Below are 17,631 nucleotides of genomic sequence, written 5' to 3'. Positions count from 1 at the left end.
TCCTCTTATTTCATCTAACAATATATATACAAGAGGATTTAATTAGACAATAATATTTCCTTTGTCATTTTCAAGAACCTCTTCCAATTGGGTGTTTTCTTCAACTTCCTAGGCATATTCACATAGAAATTAGAGAGAATAGAAATAGAGTCAAACTTTTTTAGGTCATGTACTATCACAGAAAGAATATTATAAATTTCCTTAGCATTTTCATAGATCATACTGAATTATTCAATATGAGAAATGTTGAGTTCTTTAAACCTTGTGTAATACATTTTTTGAAACTAAAATATACGAATGAAACAAAACATGCTAAAAAATTCATGAAAAGCATTAGATTCATTTTGCATATAAACCCAATAGAATATATTGTATAATAATTACACAAAGCACTTAAAACTTTCCCCAGTGTTGAAACAAAGCTCCACCTAGAAGACACAAAAGCAGGTTTTCCATAGTTTCATCCAGAGAGTTGGTTATCTAAAGTTAATGGACTTTAACTATTATACTATGCTTTCCTTAAATTTCACCAATTTCGGGATGCAAGTTTAGCTTGTATATCTGTTTCCATTTCTCTTCATCTGCCAGACGTGTCTAGTTTAAATGACATGCAAGTCTAGATCTGGGTTTTTCCCAGAATATTTTTAGTTCACTGTGAACTCTCGTCCAGCCTTTCAATGCCAGCTTACCACTAAATGGGCGAGGAGCTGTGATACGCTCTTGGGGGGTAAAAATAAATACCCTTCATGTAGGTCAAATCTACTTGACCAATTGAAGTTTGGCAGGGTTCACTTTGAGGTTTCTTTTTCCCCCCTATGAATGGCACATCATTAAATCCCTAAAACCAGTAAGTTATTTCAAAGTTTTCACAAGGTCTGCTTTTTCCCCCTTTTACAATATTCAGGCTGAATCTTCCTACAAAAATCTCAGTTTATTTAATGTCAATCTTACCATATCATTATACTCTGAGTTATTGAGGTTTTGTTTTGTTTCTTCCCAAGCCTGGATGTAAAACTCTTTGAATCTGAAAGAGATTGAATTTTGTTTTAATTTTATTGAAATATAGTTGATTTACAATATTGTCTTAGTTTCATGTATACAGAAAAGTGATTCAGTTATTACATATACATGTATCTGTTCTATTTTAGATTCTGTTCCCCTTATAGATCATTACAAAGCACTAGTAGAGTTCCCTAAATTTCACATTATTAGAGAAAATCTTCAGGAACTATTTATTACATAGAAAAGCACTAACTGGGCTCACACAAAACTTTATAGTGTAGTTTTATAAATTCTTCTAAAAACTGCATTTAAACACATATTTTCAAAATAAGTTTAAAAAAAACAGATCATTTAAAATCACAATAGAATTTTGGTGAGATTTCTGGAAACTTATTGATAAAATTAATATAATGATATAGAATTTGGTGTTATTAATATTTTTATTTTGGTTAATCTTTATTAAATCGTCAGCATGGACTATGCATTGTGCTTAGTTTCATTCAGCCTCTGCTAAGTCTATTAGTTATATATGATTTTCATTCACATTTTGGGATGGGAAAACTGAGGATCAGAGAATTGCTATGATTTCTTCAAAATCCCTTATAAATCATGTTGCCACTGGTACAGAAAATTATTTAGAACTAGTATGATCATCTTGCTCAACCCTTGTCATTATACAATCAGTTATCTAAATTTTTTAATCTTATTATCTCCAACATGGTTTTGTTCAGTTAATTTTTACCCTTAATATCTTTGCTGTGATCATGATAGATCTGATTTTCCAGGAATAAGGAGAAATTATCGTGGCTCAGCTGGTAAAGGATCCCCCTGCAATGCAGGAGACCTGGCTTCCATTCTTGGGTTGGGAAGATGCCCTCAAGAAGGGAAGGGCTACCCACTCTAGAATTCTGGCCTGGAGAATTCCATGATCTGAATAGTCCATGGGGTCACAAAGAGTTGAACATGACTGAGCGACTTTAAAAAAAAAAAAAAAAGGAGAAATTATAATAATCTCTCCATCAAATTCTGTCTAACATTCTTCAGTGACCACAAAAAAAAAAAAAAAAAAAATCCTTTGGCTGCTTTTGTTTAAAATTAATGACAAAATAAATATAAAAAAGAAAATGAACACACTGCTTTATCTTCTGTCATTGCTGTCTTTCTCATGATGGAAACTTAGGGGGAAAAAAAGAAAAAGCAATGTAAATGAAAGTGCTAAAAGTGAGTCATATGCTTTGTTGCTAATTACAAGGAGAGAGTACCCTGAAACACTGACATTTTAGATAAAAATGGCTGGATTTGCTAAAATGTCTGCTTCATTCTAGTCAAAGACATTTATAAATGTCTTTACCTCCATTTATATTGCCTACATTTATATCTTACCTACAAAATATGAACGTATTTTTCATTCTTCTCTATTAAATTATTGTTTTTCCTAGAGCATGTTAGTTTTTCTTTCCTGGCTGTACAACCCCCACTCCCCCATTCGCCCTGCCTCTGTCACAAGCACTGCATTCTCAGGGCTGTAGTACAAACCCGTGTGCTACTTTTGTGACAAGACTGTGTGACCTGACATGAGAACTGGGAGAACTGGGCCAGTGAATGATTACTGTGACATTAAGCACGTGCCAACTAATTTTTGGTCTTTTTCAATTCCACACGTTTGGGGCTCTAGCTGACCTGATTTAATCGCAATTCCAGTGACTCGATAGGCCAGTGAATGATTTTCCATTGTGCCCTGATTTGTTCACCTAAGACATAACTTTTGGAATAGTGGTGTAAGGCTGGAGAGTGTGCCAGCAGGACCGCAGCACCCGGACTTGCGGCTGGAGAGTGGAGCATGTGGAGTCCCTGCAGCCGAACCTGCAGTTCTGGGATCAGCAGTCGAGAGCGCAAGTGTCCTGGGTAAACGCAACATTCCTGGATTGGGGGAGGGTGTTGTTTTCTTCAAGTCTGAAATAAAAAGGTTTTACTGATAAACCATGTCAGGGACCAAAGACACTTCTTCAAACCCAGTCCACTTTGGAAGACAGAAAAGTCTCTCAAATTATTTTGTGTAAGAACTCCCTTTGAAGAAGAAAATAAGACCAACCCTCCTAAGAGCAAATAGTTAACCACTACACAGGTTGTTTTCTTGGGAATAAATCAAATAAAAAAACTGTGTTGACCCAAGCAGGGAGACATGTTAGGAAAAGTAAGTCACCGTTGAAAAGATCCATGAGAGGAACCAGTAGCTGAGACGACTTCAGAAAGAGAGAGAATGAGGGCAACATGAATGTCAGTCCGAGCTGAGAAAGGAAACCCTGCTGAGCATGTGTACAGACAGGGAGCATCCAAGATCAGCTTGTGTGGCTCCATCATTCCTAGTGTGATCCTAGGAAATGTGTGAGAAAGTCATTTCAGTTTTATGCTTTGACTTTGGTATGGATTCAGTGGCCCAATTCCTCAGCAAATGATGTTAAAAAATGTGTGTGAAAACCTTAGAAGCATCTCCTTAGAATTTCTTGGCTACACTCCTTCCATAGGAGTGTATTTTGCCCCCAGCTTCTGTATTTTACCCTTCTATATAATTTTCATAGCAAACAGACTTTTGTTTCTCCTGTATTTTGGAAATTAAATGGATCAAAGATTAGAGAAAAATACACATTTTAAAATAAGCATATGGATTTCCTACAGTTACTAATCATTTAGTCTGTCCACATTTTCAAAAGTAGATTTAATAGGAAGGATTTTCCCTTATTAATACAATGCCTTTTGATTTTTTTTTAATGAGTAGTTAACGTAAAATAAGATAAAATTGATTATTTGTACTATCTTTTCTAGGCTAGGTTCTGAAGCAAGGGATTGTAATGGTCCCAGAAAACAATACAGAATATGTGAGAATCCACCTTGTCCTGCAGGTTTGCCTGGATTCAGAGACTGGCAATGTCAGGCCTATAGTGTTAGAACTTCGTACCCAAAGCATGCACTTCAGTGGCACGCTGTCATGGATGAAGGTATGACCAGCCAGATCGCCACCGTCTTAATTAAGCAGAAGTCTAGGTTTGCAAAGTGCTTTACAATAATGGTAAATGTTGTTTTGTAGTTTATATTATAGGTATTTCAAAATTCTGCTTTTTCTGCCTTTATGACATGCCTCAGATGGCAAAGAATCTGCCTGCAACGTGGGAGGCCCACGTTCAATCCCTGGCTCGGGAAGATCTGCTGGAGGAGGGCATGGCAACCCACTCCAGTGTTCTAGCCCAGAGAGTCCCGTGGACAGAGGAGCCTGGCGGGCCACAGTCCATAGGGTCGCAAAGAGTCGGACTTGACTGAGTGACTAACACTTTCACTTTTGTGACATACAATAACCACAAGCACTAACTAAAACTATTTTTTTAAACATGGAGGTATTATTATACACAAACAATTTTAAAAGGGTGACAGTACAAAATGCTGGTTAGGAGGAAGAGAAACGATCTCTCATGCGTTGCTGGTAAGGTAAAATGGTGCAGCTGCTCTGAAAATTAGCTTGGCAGTGTCTCAAATAACAAAGCATGCACGTTAGAAAACGCAGTCATGGTTATTTACCTCAGAGAAATAAAAATTTACAACCACAAGAAAATGCTGTACATGAGCACACATAGCAGTTTTATTTTCAATAGCCAGAGACTTGAAGCAATCAAAAAGGTCTGAGTAGCTGCAGGATTAGCAAACAAAGGTTTATCCCTGCCGTAGGATGTTACACAGCAGTACGAGGAACACACTGTCAATGTACGCGGTGACCTGGTGGATGTCAGAGCGTTACGCAGAGTAGACAAGCCAATCTCAAAATGCCACATGCTGTATGATTCTTATTTTATAACATGCTTGAAATCACAATAGTATAGGGATAGAGAACAGATGAGCCGTTGCCGGGAGTTGGGGGTGGTGGTGGGAGAGGGACGGAGGTTCCTGTAGAGGGGTGGCACAGGGTAGAACTCATGTTCAGTTGCTCAGTCATGTCCGACTCTTTGGAACCCTGTGGACTACTATGTAGCCCACCAGGCTTCTCTGTCCATGGGTTTTCCCAGGCAAGAATACTGGAGTGAGTGCCATTTCCTTTTCCAGGGGATCTTCCTGACTCAGGGATCCAACCTGAGTCTCTAGCATCTCCTGCATTGGCAGATGGATTCTTTACCATTGAGTCACCTGGGAAGCCCCAACTAGAGATCTTTATATAAAATGCAGATTGGTTCATATTGCTTTCCCACCTTAAGCATTTCAGGTCCTTCCCATAACTCTTCAGGTAAAAACCAAATTGCACAACATAGCACGCTCAAGAAGACCTTCCTTTGTCGGATTCCTTCTCTTGTCTTCTGCCTTGTCTAAGACCTCACTCTGTTTCTCTTTGTGCTCCAAATACTGCCCTTGTTCCATTGCTTCAAACATATCCTGCTTTCTTCCCCAGCACATAGCTTCTAAATGTACTATTTCTTTGGTTGAGAGAAAATAATAACATAGTCTTCTAGTCCTACAATCCTTTTAATAAAAGTTAATTCTCTATTCACAGATGCTTTGACCACAAACTTTGGGTCCTCCCTTTCCTTTATGTTCTCTTTTACTATGCCTTTGAAATATCAGTAAAGTCACATTATTCCTGTCTTTAAAATACATCCAGAATCTCATGATTGCCCAATATCTCCAGACCTTACCTCCTGATATAAGCCTCTGTGTCTCACCTGTGTGTTTATAGTAGGCGTCTAACTGGTCTCTATGTTTGTGTCCCCATATCTCCTTCAGTCTCAATCATGGCCAGAAGGATACATTTAAGACATCAGTCATGTCACGTTATTCTTCCATTTTGAAAGCAACAGAACGAGTTTTCCCAACTCACTAAAGGTCCAAAGTCCTTCTAACAGCCTATGAGGGCCTTCCTCCCTGGCTTCCTGTTACACTCTTGCTGTCCTGACCATCACACCCTCCCACCCACACTGGCTCCCTTGCTCTCCCTAGAATAAGTCCAGGGCTTTTCTGTCTTAGTGTCTTGGAAAGTATTGTTTTTGCTGGTGACTCCTTCTGGTCTTTTCTTAAATACTGACTCAATACTTTTCAGTACCCTGCCTTATTCTTTTTTTCACATAACCTATAGTGATCTGTCATAATATTTTTATTAGTTTATGCTCTCCCAATAATGATTGTAAGAGCAAGACTTGTATTTTATGCATTTCTCTGTCTTTAGCTCTGTAAACAGTGCCTGAACAGAGTAGACAATAAATATTAAGTGAAAGGATAGTGTCTCTTATGGGAAGTGACCTATCCTGGTCCCTCTTCTCACTGAATGTTCCTTTTGGGATGATCTTACTTATTCACTAGGTTTTATTTATATCCAAATGCTAAAGGAACACAGGCATTTATCTCCAACCAGATCTATCTGTCCTGAGCTCCTTAGCTGTTTACCTGTATGTTGCATGAACTTCTCACTTAACATCCCGTTCATCTCTAACTCAGCATGATTCAAGTTGAACATATCCCTTCCTCCGTTCCTGTCTCTCACTCCCATCTGCTCTTCTTACTATTCTCTCTCATGGAGAATAACATCATGATTTGCCTCATTACCAAGCTCAGCTGAAATCCTTCTGCCTCAATCTCCATCTGCCTGTAATCAATAAGCAAACCCCATTTGTCCAAACTTCTCTTTGTTTGCCAGCATCTTTGTTCACGATTGCACCATCTCTGACCTGGATTCTTCGAACAGCTTTCTCACTGTTTCTCTGACTCTCCTCCAGCTCCTCCTCCTCCTTTCAGCCAGGCTGGTCTTTTTGAAGGTCAGAACTGTTGGTCAGTGTGCCAATGAGTACCCTTCCACGAGTCCTGTTGCTGTCAGGACCAGTCTCAAACTTTATTGCCTGGTTCAGACGGCCGTTCTTATGGCCTGTCCCCTCTAACTTCTCTGGCCTCACTTCCATCTCCAGCACAACCAGGCTGAATTTCATTTCATCCCTCATATGCATCATGTTTTCTTATTTCTGGACTTGTAAACATGCAAGTTTTTTGGCATGATATCCTTTCTTTCTCAAACTTTAACCTCTTTCCCCTTTTATTTACCTTGAAAACTTCTTCTGATTTTTTGGACTCAGTTTATGTCAAGTACTCCAGGAAAAAAGAATATCTTTGGTCTTCGATGTTGGATATGTATGTACCCCTTGCAAGTACTCCAGCAGACCATGTTGTCGCAGATTTAAATGTCTCTATTCCCACTGTTGTCTGTGCCTAGTGTACTGTCTGGCAATTAGTAAGCTTCTGATGAATATTTGCTGCATAATATTTAAATATCTTGGGTTGACCAAAAAGTTCATCCTTGTTCCTGAACAAACTTTTTGGCCAGCCCAACAGTATTTTTCTTTGCAAAAATAAAATCAGTATGACAATTCATGAAAATCATCATCTGATCTTGGGTTAATCCTATCTCTGCCTCTAACTGGCTGTGTGATTTGATAATATTTAATTCATTTGAAACCTGTTTACCCATGTGAAATAAGAAACAAAAAACAGGTTCCTTCCAGATTAAAAAAAAGGTGAGGGGGAAATTCCCTGGTGGTCCGGTAGTTAGGATTCTAAACTTCCACTGCACGGGACACAGGTTTAGTACCTAGTTGGGGAGCCAAGATCCCACAAGCCAAGTGGTACAACCAAAAAAAAAAAATCAGAGTTGTATGAGGATCAGTTTAAAATATCAAAGCTCTTATAAAGTGTATATCATCAGAATGCTCTATAATAATTATATCATTAGCAGGGTAGCACTTTTGATAATTTTGCAAAATTTACTAATCAAACACATCAGTCAGTCTATGATGAATAATACACAATGGTTTTTATGTATTAGAGCAGTATGGAAAAAAATGAAATATATAGGTCTTATAAAAATGCCCAAGTCTTTGGCACTTGAGTGTGGGAGTGGCCATCTCTGGCTAGAAGAATTAAATATAAGGTATCAATACAGTAGTGAACATTTAGGTTAGAGGAAAAAAAAGATGCATGGCTTTAGCATTCAGGTATTTTGCATGCTCTGTGCTGAAATTTGGCTGATATCCATGTTTAATGCATATCTTGGAAAGGGTTGATCTCTTAAATCAAGACAGAGCCTGCCTGCCAAGTACTGGCATGTTACACGGATCACTATAATGTCACAGTCTCAAGGGTACACTCCAGGAAGGAAGACTGGTATCAAATGTTTATGTCATCTATAAAGCTAAAGTAAGTACAGTCAATTGACAGTGTGTTGTAAAAGGAGAAATACAAAGATTTTTATCTGATTTCATGCTTAGAATGTGAATGAAATTTTTTAGGCTAATTCCTTTCGACATTATTCATATATCTGGTTTGCTACTTCTTCAATGAAGACTCCAGAAAGAGAATTATACACACACACACACACACACACACATACACACACACATATATTAGTATTAAAGTGTTGCAATTACAGCAGCTGTTTTTAAGTCCAAAGATATGACATAGTAAGCAGTCATTGAATAAACATAACCTACTTTGAGGTGTGAGAGCACATTGAAATGCTTTATTGCAGCTTATAATGGCATCCTAAAGGAAAATTTCAAAACCATGCACATTAAAGGCCATGTTCCAACTCCCCAAAATTGTTCAGAGCAGTATTCAGAAGCCACATGTGAAAACTGTTTGAAATGTTCAATTCTGAAGGCTCATTTAACTGTCTGTCTTCTCTTTGCCAAGTGATACCCTGTTCCATGCCTCTGGCTGTTATTTGGTATTTATAGAATCCCATCAGCATACGTGGAACTTTACTGAAGACATAAGCAAAGATCAGTGTCAGAGACTGTAAACTATTTTCCATTCTATTTATATGAGCTTAATAAACAGTAAAGGGCCTGACTGGTGTCAAGCCAGTAGAGTAGTAATGTAGCCTGGAAATTGCTCTGAAGTTTCAGATTTGGATAATCTTACTACTGGTGTTACCAAATACTAGAGCTCCTCTGCAGAATACTTAGAAATAGAAACAGCACGTTAAAAAATATCATGCCACTCTTTGACTGAGCCTGAAAGTGAAGTTTTTTTTTTACTCTAATCACCCTCCTTTATTGCTTAAGGAAGCTCTGAGGAAGATTGCCAGCCATTCAAGAATTCTTTACCTAAAACAGTGAGTCTCACCCTAGTCATCATACATCCCAACATGATTTCTGAGTAAACAATAAAGAGGGTTGACTGCTAGCTGACACTTCAGCAGGCATTCTAGTGCATGTTCTCATGGGACTGTACTGCATTTCTAAACATCCTCACAATGGAAAATCTTATAAGAATTGTTCATCTTAGAAGCTCTTCTTTCTCCCTTTAGTAATTTTTCTCTTAGAAATTGCCAAATACATAGGATTGAAAATTAGTGTATTGGAATTTTGAAGTAAGACGTCAAGAAAAGCTTCGTGAATAAAATAAATCTTAAATAAGCAGAAATTGGATATGTTCTTTATAATTAAAAGGGGTTCATGCCAAAAGATATAAGCAGAAAATGGGAGTGTGCAAAATATTTTTCACAAAGAATACTTGGTCTGTGTGTAGTAGAGATTTAGTGCCAAAAATAATAAGTGATACACTTAAAAATAATTTGAAGACACAATTCTTAAGAAGTAGGTTAATATTCATTGGGTACCTGTTTTTTCCCCAGGCGTCATCTCATTTACTACTCATAATAACCCTCTAGTATTATCTACTCTAGTAGTACATTACTTATTTAACATATTATATTTTTTACTCAAAACTGTTTTGAAAAATAAAGCTTGAGATAAAAATACTTATGGATCAACTTTTGTTCATTTCTTTTTATCCACTCTGTATGTAGAAAAGCCATGTGCCTTATTTTGTTCTCCTGTTGGAAAAGAACAGCCTATTCTTCTATCAGAAAAAGTGTTGGATGGAACTTCTTGCGGATATCAGGGATTAGATGTCTGTGCAAATGGCAGGTGTCAGGTAAGACTTTCCAAAAGGGTGAGTGTCTGCACTGAGGGAGGCTTGGGGGACCTTGGAGCAGCTGCACAGTATGCTGGAAAGATCTGTACTAAGATTCAAAAGATTTGAATGTCGTCCTGCCTCAACTGTAATCTTCAGCAAGTCTGATCAACTTTGAAGTCCATTCTTTAATCTGTATAGTGAAGGGTTCAGACTGGAAAATCTATAATGTCCATTTCTAGTTGAAAGAATCTGACATATTTATTCAATAATGTATGTTATTACAAGCCTGAAATTATGACACTTTGGGCGTTTTATGTCAACATATTCCAGACCAAAAACTCAAGCATTCCAGTTTTCCATGTCTTGTGTCCAAGACTGAGCCATGTGGCAAAAACTTATAAAATCAGTCTTATTATTCATTAATGTTAAAATATTATCAATATTCTTGTATCAGCTGATTTTTAAATGTATATTTGATTTTTATTGTACTTAAACGTTTCATTTGTCTTTTTGTTTTCTTTTTAAAAATAACTTCCATCTGTTATATGCATTTATGTGCTCTTCTTTATCGCTAGAAAAGTAGTCATTCTGTTCAAATAAATAGCATAGTGGAAAGATCAATGGCTAAAGCTCTGAATTTTGCCAGTTTCGGGTCTGCCGCTATCACAGTTGCCTTCCCCTGGATGATAAATATGCAGGAAATTTAATGCCAAGTGTTTTCATGATCAGTATGTGTATAGAGGGGGAAGGAGGCAGGACTGGGCACAGGGAGCCGTTGGGCTGGCACATCACAAGGCCTCAGCTAGCTTCATGAGGGCGTTGTAGCTGGGATGGCTCTTCAAAGCTGTCTCCATTGGGTGAGAGAAAACCAGACCTTTTTAACGCCTATTGTCTGCTAGTGTTTGGATACAAGCTGCCCCAGGGGATGAGGGGGCCATGACCTTGGGAAAGGCAGTTTTCTTTAGACTAGGCATTTTCTGAAAAGGGATGCAGGCTAAGAGCCATAAGCTGATGCATTTCCCAGGTGTGGGAGGAGGATGTGCATCCTTTAGTAATGAAAGAGGTATCTGAGTAGAGCAACACTCAGAATCCATGACAGCCACTAGGAAACTGTTCTTGGGAAAATCACTTAAAATATGTGTACATCCATTAACTAACCTGTAAAATGAAATAGGCCAGTGGTCATTGACTTTTTTGTATAATACACGCCTCTGAGAATTTGATGAAAGTTTTGGTTTCTTCCTCTAAAAATGCATGCCTGACCACACAAGCACACACACACACCAAAATTTGAAAACAATTACAAACTATGGATGGATCAGTCTGTGGTCCAATTGAAGTATATAGACTTCTGGGTACAAACTTGGAAACAATATGAAACTTAAAAAGTTTACCAGCTCTTAGATTCTTTATTTTGCCAGCATGCTATGTTTAAAGCATAGAATCATGCGATATAATTGGATATAAGAAACAGTCTTATAATTACATATTAATTCCCTTTATTCTTTAACAGAATATGGCAGTAGCCTGGAATGTATTTTTCATTTGTTTAAAAATCATTACAATTATTTACCTATAAACATTTGGTTTTCAGAGCTCTATGTTGTGCAGTTAAAACTTTCATCTTTATTTCATCATTTTATGTAAATGTCAGATTAGTATGACTTAAGTGAGTTTGTTTTTCAAAGAAAATTATTTTCCCAACTATATGCCAAATACAATAGCTTACATTGGTATGCTTTTCACTTAACATATTGTGTAAGCCAGACCTTTTATAGAGTCCCTAACTGGACATTAAAATAACAGGAACAACAACACAAAATTCTGTGTGTTATGTGAGTCTGATGATTGTACTTAAAGTTCTGTGAAGTGGATTGTGACTTCTGATAGCTTTGGAATGCGTCACCATTCTGGCTTTTAACTAAAATGCTTCATTCAGTCTTTTAATATAATTAAAAACATGCTTCCTTTTTTTCTTTCTGACAACTCTATGTACTGGGTTTGGCTGGAGTGTTTTGTTTTATCCTAAAATATACGACATTGAAGTTGAAAGTAAGTTTCTAAACTTGATGAGTAGACTAAGGAGAGCAATTGAAAATAGACAACTTTCTCCTGGTGACCCAATTGGCCTTCCTGGCGTTTATATCCTGGAAAAGCATAGAGAAAGCGGTCTTCTGTATTATTGTGGTATTACCCTATCTTCAGCTACCAGCGGTACTTGAGGCACCTACCACCAGTTAAACAGTGCTGTCTTTCCCAAGACATTCATCTGCAATTTTTGGAGTTATATGGGCATATTTTGAAAAGTCTGGCTACTTGTGACTTCTGATTACAAAATGTGGATTTTTTCATCCTTATTTTAAATATACATGTTGTTGAGCCATGACGTGATGTCTATCCCTGCCTTTTATTTTAGGTTTTAGAATCATATACTGTCCCAGTTACAAAGGTTACAAAAAGCTAGCAGACAACTGTCATTTATTCAATCATTTAACTACTATTTATTGAGTTTATTGTATTTACCAAGAAAGAAGCTAGGTGCTAAGGATAGAATAATAAAGGTGCTTTCTATCATTTCAAAACCACTCCAAACGCTCAGTTTCCCCTCATTGGTACATGAAGGGGAGATGTTTAACCCTGGGACTCTCTGGTCTTTTCATGGCTCTTGCTTAGTGAACTCTTCCCATGGCTTTGTTGTATTTTGAGAATTTCCTGTGGTGGCCACCGCTTTCATCCAGAATCATACTCTTTGTTTCTTCCCAAATAAGCTTTGATTCGCTGGTCAGAGTTCACTACTGAATTGCTTTGACTACTTCTTGACACTGATATACCCCCCTTGACAAAAAGAAAGGATACTTTTTTTATGCAAGTTTAATGTGATTTTTTGCTTTCTCGGGATATCCATCCTGCAGCTGTGTTTTCTAATCTGCTTCTTCCCCCACCCAACACCAACCACAGAAAAAGACCCTGGTTTTGTTTCTGTTTTGCCTGACATTTTAAAATTTTATTTAAGTAATTGTAACTTGTTATAAATGGATCTATCATCAGTCAGTTTTGCAGCTTCTTCTTGATCAGGGGTAATGGTATAATTCTACCATTTATTTTAGCTACCACCAACATATGAACTTATATCCTCTGAGTATGCACAACTTTGTAAAATATCATCTTTTCTGAATATCTGTGGGAGACCCACATTATTCACTAGAAAAGAGTCAATATTTTAATCTAAGAAGATGCATAGTTAACATAGTTAACATTAACATAGTTCTTCTGGGATCATATAAAATTAATTATCCCAGTTAATATTTTCTTATAGCAACCATAGGTTATAAGTAGTTCTTGCTCACTTGTGTTAAGATTCCAAAGAATGTGGGGAATAGAAATTTATTCATGAACTGTGATGAGTGTAAACATTTATGTTTGGTTTACACTAGTTAATATTTAATATTCAGCATTTATTCAGCAGCCTCTTTAGGAGTAAAGCCAGCCGTATGGTGAAACCCATCTGTTCTGTGCTGAGTAGAATGAATTCGATCAGTCATGTCACATTTAGTAGAAATGTGATTTCTTTTGGGATTTATGTAAATTCCTTTTGTCTCAATAAGAGTTTTCCAAATTACTTTAGGATGTCATTTAATTTTTAATATAAGAAAATATACTTTTATCACTGTCCCACTATTTGGTCACTTTACAAATGATATTATTTGATATGAGCTTGCTATATTAGTTTGCACCAGCGAATGTGGAGTTTTACTAGTTTGTCAAATAAATATGTCTAGTTTGTAGACCAGGCTTGCTATATTAGTTTGCACCAGCGAATGTGGAGTTTTACTAGTTCGTCAAATAAATGTCTATTGTAGACTAGGCTTGTCCTGAAGTAGTCGTTAAAAAAGAAAAAGCTCACTTTATGATGTACTGTCATTCTCTTGTTGCAGAAAGTTGGCTGTGATGGTTTATTAGGGTCTCTTGCAAGGGAAGATCATTGTGGTGTGTGCAATGGCAATGGAAAATCATGCAAAATCATTAAAGGAGATTTTAATCACACCAGAGGAGCAGGTGATTATTTTTTTTTTCAAAATTACTAATTCAAACAGTCTTTGGGGACAGAAATTACTTTGAACTTGACTTAGAAATCACATTTCTGATTGTTGAAGACTTTTGTAATGGGTATTGAATGATTTTTCATGATGACATATAATACATGTGATATGAGCCAGAAATGCTAACAAGCCCATTTCCCAATACTGAGAATATGAAATCATCTGTTGTGCATTTAATAAATTGGAGCAGCAAGGGAATAATCTAATTTGCATTGGCTAATATTATCAAATTTCTACAGACCTTATCCTCCAATGCACGGTATTGATGTCTAACAGAGAATAATTATTTCTAACAGCCTGAAGCAACCATTGAGAGTATTAGTCTTCAGGTTTTCAGCTTTCCTTTTTTTCTTTTTTTAATTATTTTCTTAATCTGTTTACTAAGTTCAAAAGAAATACATTTTTGAAAGCAGAGTCTGTAGCAGTGTAGCATGTTGGAAACTATAACAGGAAATCAGAAGATGTGGGCTGATATTCCAGATATATTAAGAGCAGGAACGCATATTTTCTTGTTTTCTTTCTTCATCTATAAACACTCATAGGGGATATGAGGATGAGCAGACAGTGAATGATCTATGTAGTGTGAATTTTAAAGTGATCCACAGCAAAAAGTGGTATTATCTGTACTGAAATATAATGACTCACAAGTAAGCTTTATATACAGAAAACGCTTTAAACTCAAGCCTTCAAGTTTACTGGGAGGAAGCAAATATTTTATGTTTACATTAGTGTCTTACCTGGACATCTGTTTATTGAACTATCTTAGTATTTATGATAGATTTTCATTGTCATTTATATGTTTATACTATATACATTGACTTTTTTCCTGTTTTAAATTTCTTGTTCAGAAACTGAAAGATGTACCCCCAAAATATATATTTTAATATGAAGAATAAGCCATTTATATTGAATAATCAGGAAAACTGAGTTCATGCTCGATTTTTTAAAAAGCCCCTAAGGAGAGAAAATTAGACACAGCCCTGAAATATATAACCTTTCTCTTGGCCCCAGCAGAATAAAAGATAAGTGAGCTTGAAGAACTTGAAGCCTAAAAATAACTAAGGCCCAGGGTAAATTGCAGATCAAAATCTCAATCTCCAAAGTTGTGAAAAAAAGGTGAGAGGTCCTGCAAGTCAAAAATCTGTCAGACCTCATTTAGAAAAGTCAGGCAAAGTTGTAAAAGGCTCCCAGACTTCCAGCTAAGAAGTACAGTCATAATAAGCTTTTCAGCCTGATTGTGATGGGAGATGTTTTTCTCATGCAAAAGTTAAAATGATGTCTGAAGAGACTTAAAGATACTAGAACTTTTGAAGCCTATTCATGCATAATTGTTTACCAGCATAGAGACAGTTCACCGAGGAATACTGATGCATATTCAGCACTGGTAGTTTTTGTTTAGTAATAATAACACTTAATTTTTCAACTAAACTTAGACAACAGAAATTGCAGTTAAAAACCAGTAATGCTGTTCATTCTGACTACAGTTAGATGAATATGTTCCCCCCCCCCCATTTCTACTTCAAATCTCCTTTGTTTTTATTACACTTTTAATTTCTACTTTTGTTTTATTAGTTTCTAAATTATATTAACAACCTCTGATATTTGGAAGATATCTAAAATGCCTACAATATTGGGAATATCAGAGACTAATACTGTTATTTCCTTACAAAAATCTGTGGTGCTTGTAGTACTCTGCTAGTTTAACACTGTTCACAGAAGAAACTATAATTCTTAACTTGAACCATAAGGCCTTGTGCGGTGGTGTTCCTACTTGTCTCTCTGGTATCAACTCTGCCAAGGTCACTTTCCTACTCTAAGCTGCAACCAATAGATTTGTTACAGGTGCTCAAGCTGACCATGCTCTCTCTAGCACCTTGCATTTAAAAATATTGTTCTCTTAGCTTTGCCTGGTTGTTGTTGTTCAGTCGCTAAGTCGTGTCCGACTCTGCGACCTCATGAACTGCAGCATGCCAGGCTTCCTTGTCCTTCTCTATGTTCCTGAGTTTGCTCAAACTCGTCTATTGAGTCAGTGATGCCACTCGACCATCTCATCCTCTGTCCTTCCCTTTTCCTCTTGTCCTCAATCTTTCCCAGCATCAGAGTCTTTTCCAATAAATGAGTCGGCTCTTCACATCAGGTGGTCAAAGTATTGGCACTTCAGCATCAGTCTTTCCAATGAATGTTCAGGGTTGATTTCCTTTAGGATTGACTGGTTTGATCTTCTTGCTGTCCAAGGGACTCTCAAGAGTCTTCTCCAGCACTATAATTCAAAAGCATCACTTCTTCGGTGCTCATCCTTCTTTATGGCCCAACTCTCACATCCGTACATGACTACTGGAAAAACCATAGCTTTGACTGTATGGACCTTTGTTGGCAAAGTGATGTCTCTGCTTTTTAATAAGCTATCTAGATTTGTCATAGCTTTTCTTCCAAGGACCAAGCATCGTTTAGCATTCAGGTCTCAGTTCAGATGTCACTTCTTCAATGAAGTGTTCCCTGAACAACTTCCACCTCCTATCTCTCTGTATGGATACCCTACTGGTATCCATAGAGTTGAGTTGTATGGTAATTTTGTAATTTTACACACTTTGATCTTTCCTTTCCTACTATACTTTAAAGATCAGTGAGGAAAAATATCATGGCTATTTTTTGTTCAATATCCTAGTCCTAAGGACCAACATAGTGTGTGATTCATTAACATTTGTTAGCATAATGAATAATGAAACATTACATCATTAAGAACTTAAAAAACAAAAATCTGTATGAGTCTTTAATTATGCTGTGGGCTTCATCTACTTGTGACTTTAGGAATGCTGTATTCAATTCTCTTGAGACAATTTTATCCTTATAGTTTATGGACTTCCTAGAATTTCTTGAAGGAATTGCAGCCCTATTTTGGTCCACTTGGCCATACGCACTGTATATATTGTATGAGTAACACTTGTGCAGACACATGTGGGTGTTTTCAGTCCCGGTACTCTATTTAGAGTTTGCTAAATCATTTTCCTTGGAGCTAGAAAATCAACTTAAGAGAATTTTTGTTCCTTAGCACATATATAATGTATTTCATTTTAATTTGCCTGGACAGGGGTTGATTTGTTAAGGGATTTTTAAAGGTAAATTGTATATTTTGCCACTTGTGGAACTATATTGTTATCAATTTACATTTAGAAGAGAGTGGGTCTAAAATCTGCAATTCTTAGTACGAGAGATGATGACACTAATCCAGTACAAGAAATGCATGCTCTTAGACTTTTTATTTGTATGTTTACCACAGCAATAAGAGAGTCATAGTGTCATGTATTCTACTCTGTGAAATAGTAATAGTGGGCTCTAGCTGTAATCAGACAGATCTGAGTTCAAAGCTTGCATCGGCTAATTACTGACAAGGCAGTCTTGAAAAAGGCAAGTTTTGTTTCCTCTACCTTTATTTTCCAATCTATTAAATATCTACCTTGGATGATATCATTATGGATGAATGAAATAATTTATATTAACTATCTACAGTTGTGACTAGCACATAGCAATTGTTCAAAATATAGCATTTATCATTGTTACTACCATGGAGATAATGATTACCTTGGGCATT

The 17,631-nt window shown here is 36.7% G+C and overlaps 1 protein-coding gene across 1 annotated transcript in view; it reads left to right on the top strand.

Annotated features, from left to right (window-relative positions):
• Positions 1-17,631, top strand: part of ADAMTS19 (ADAM metallopeptidase with thrombospondin type 1 motif 19) — a 250,761-nt gene that overhangs the window by 163,130 nt on the left and 70,000 nt on the right. Inside the window, exons 12-15 of the mRNA XM_061150851.1 lie at positions 2,777-2,907; positions 3,826-3,998; positions 9,833-9,960; positions 13,878-13,998. Coding sequence (XP_061006834.1) covers positions 2,777-2,907; positions 3,826-3,998; positions 9,833-9,960; positions 13,878-13,998 — 553 coding nt within the window. The remainder of the gene's footprint in view (positions 1-2,776; positions 2,908-3,825; positions 3,999-9,832; positions 9,961-13,877; positions 13,999-17,631) is intronic.

Source organism: Dama dama, chromosome 9 (assembly GCF_033118175.1).
Source record: "Dama dama isolate Ldn47 chromosome 9, ASM3311817v1, whole genome shotgun sequence".
NCBI lineage: Eukaryota > Metazoa > Chordata > Mammalia > Artiodactyla > Cervidae > Dama > Dama dama.
Note: the sequence above shows the minus strand (reverse complement) of the source record. Positions and strands in the feature narration are given on the sequence as shown.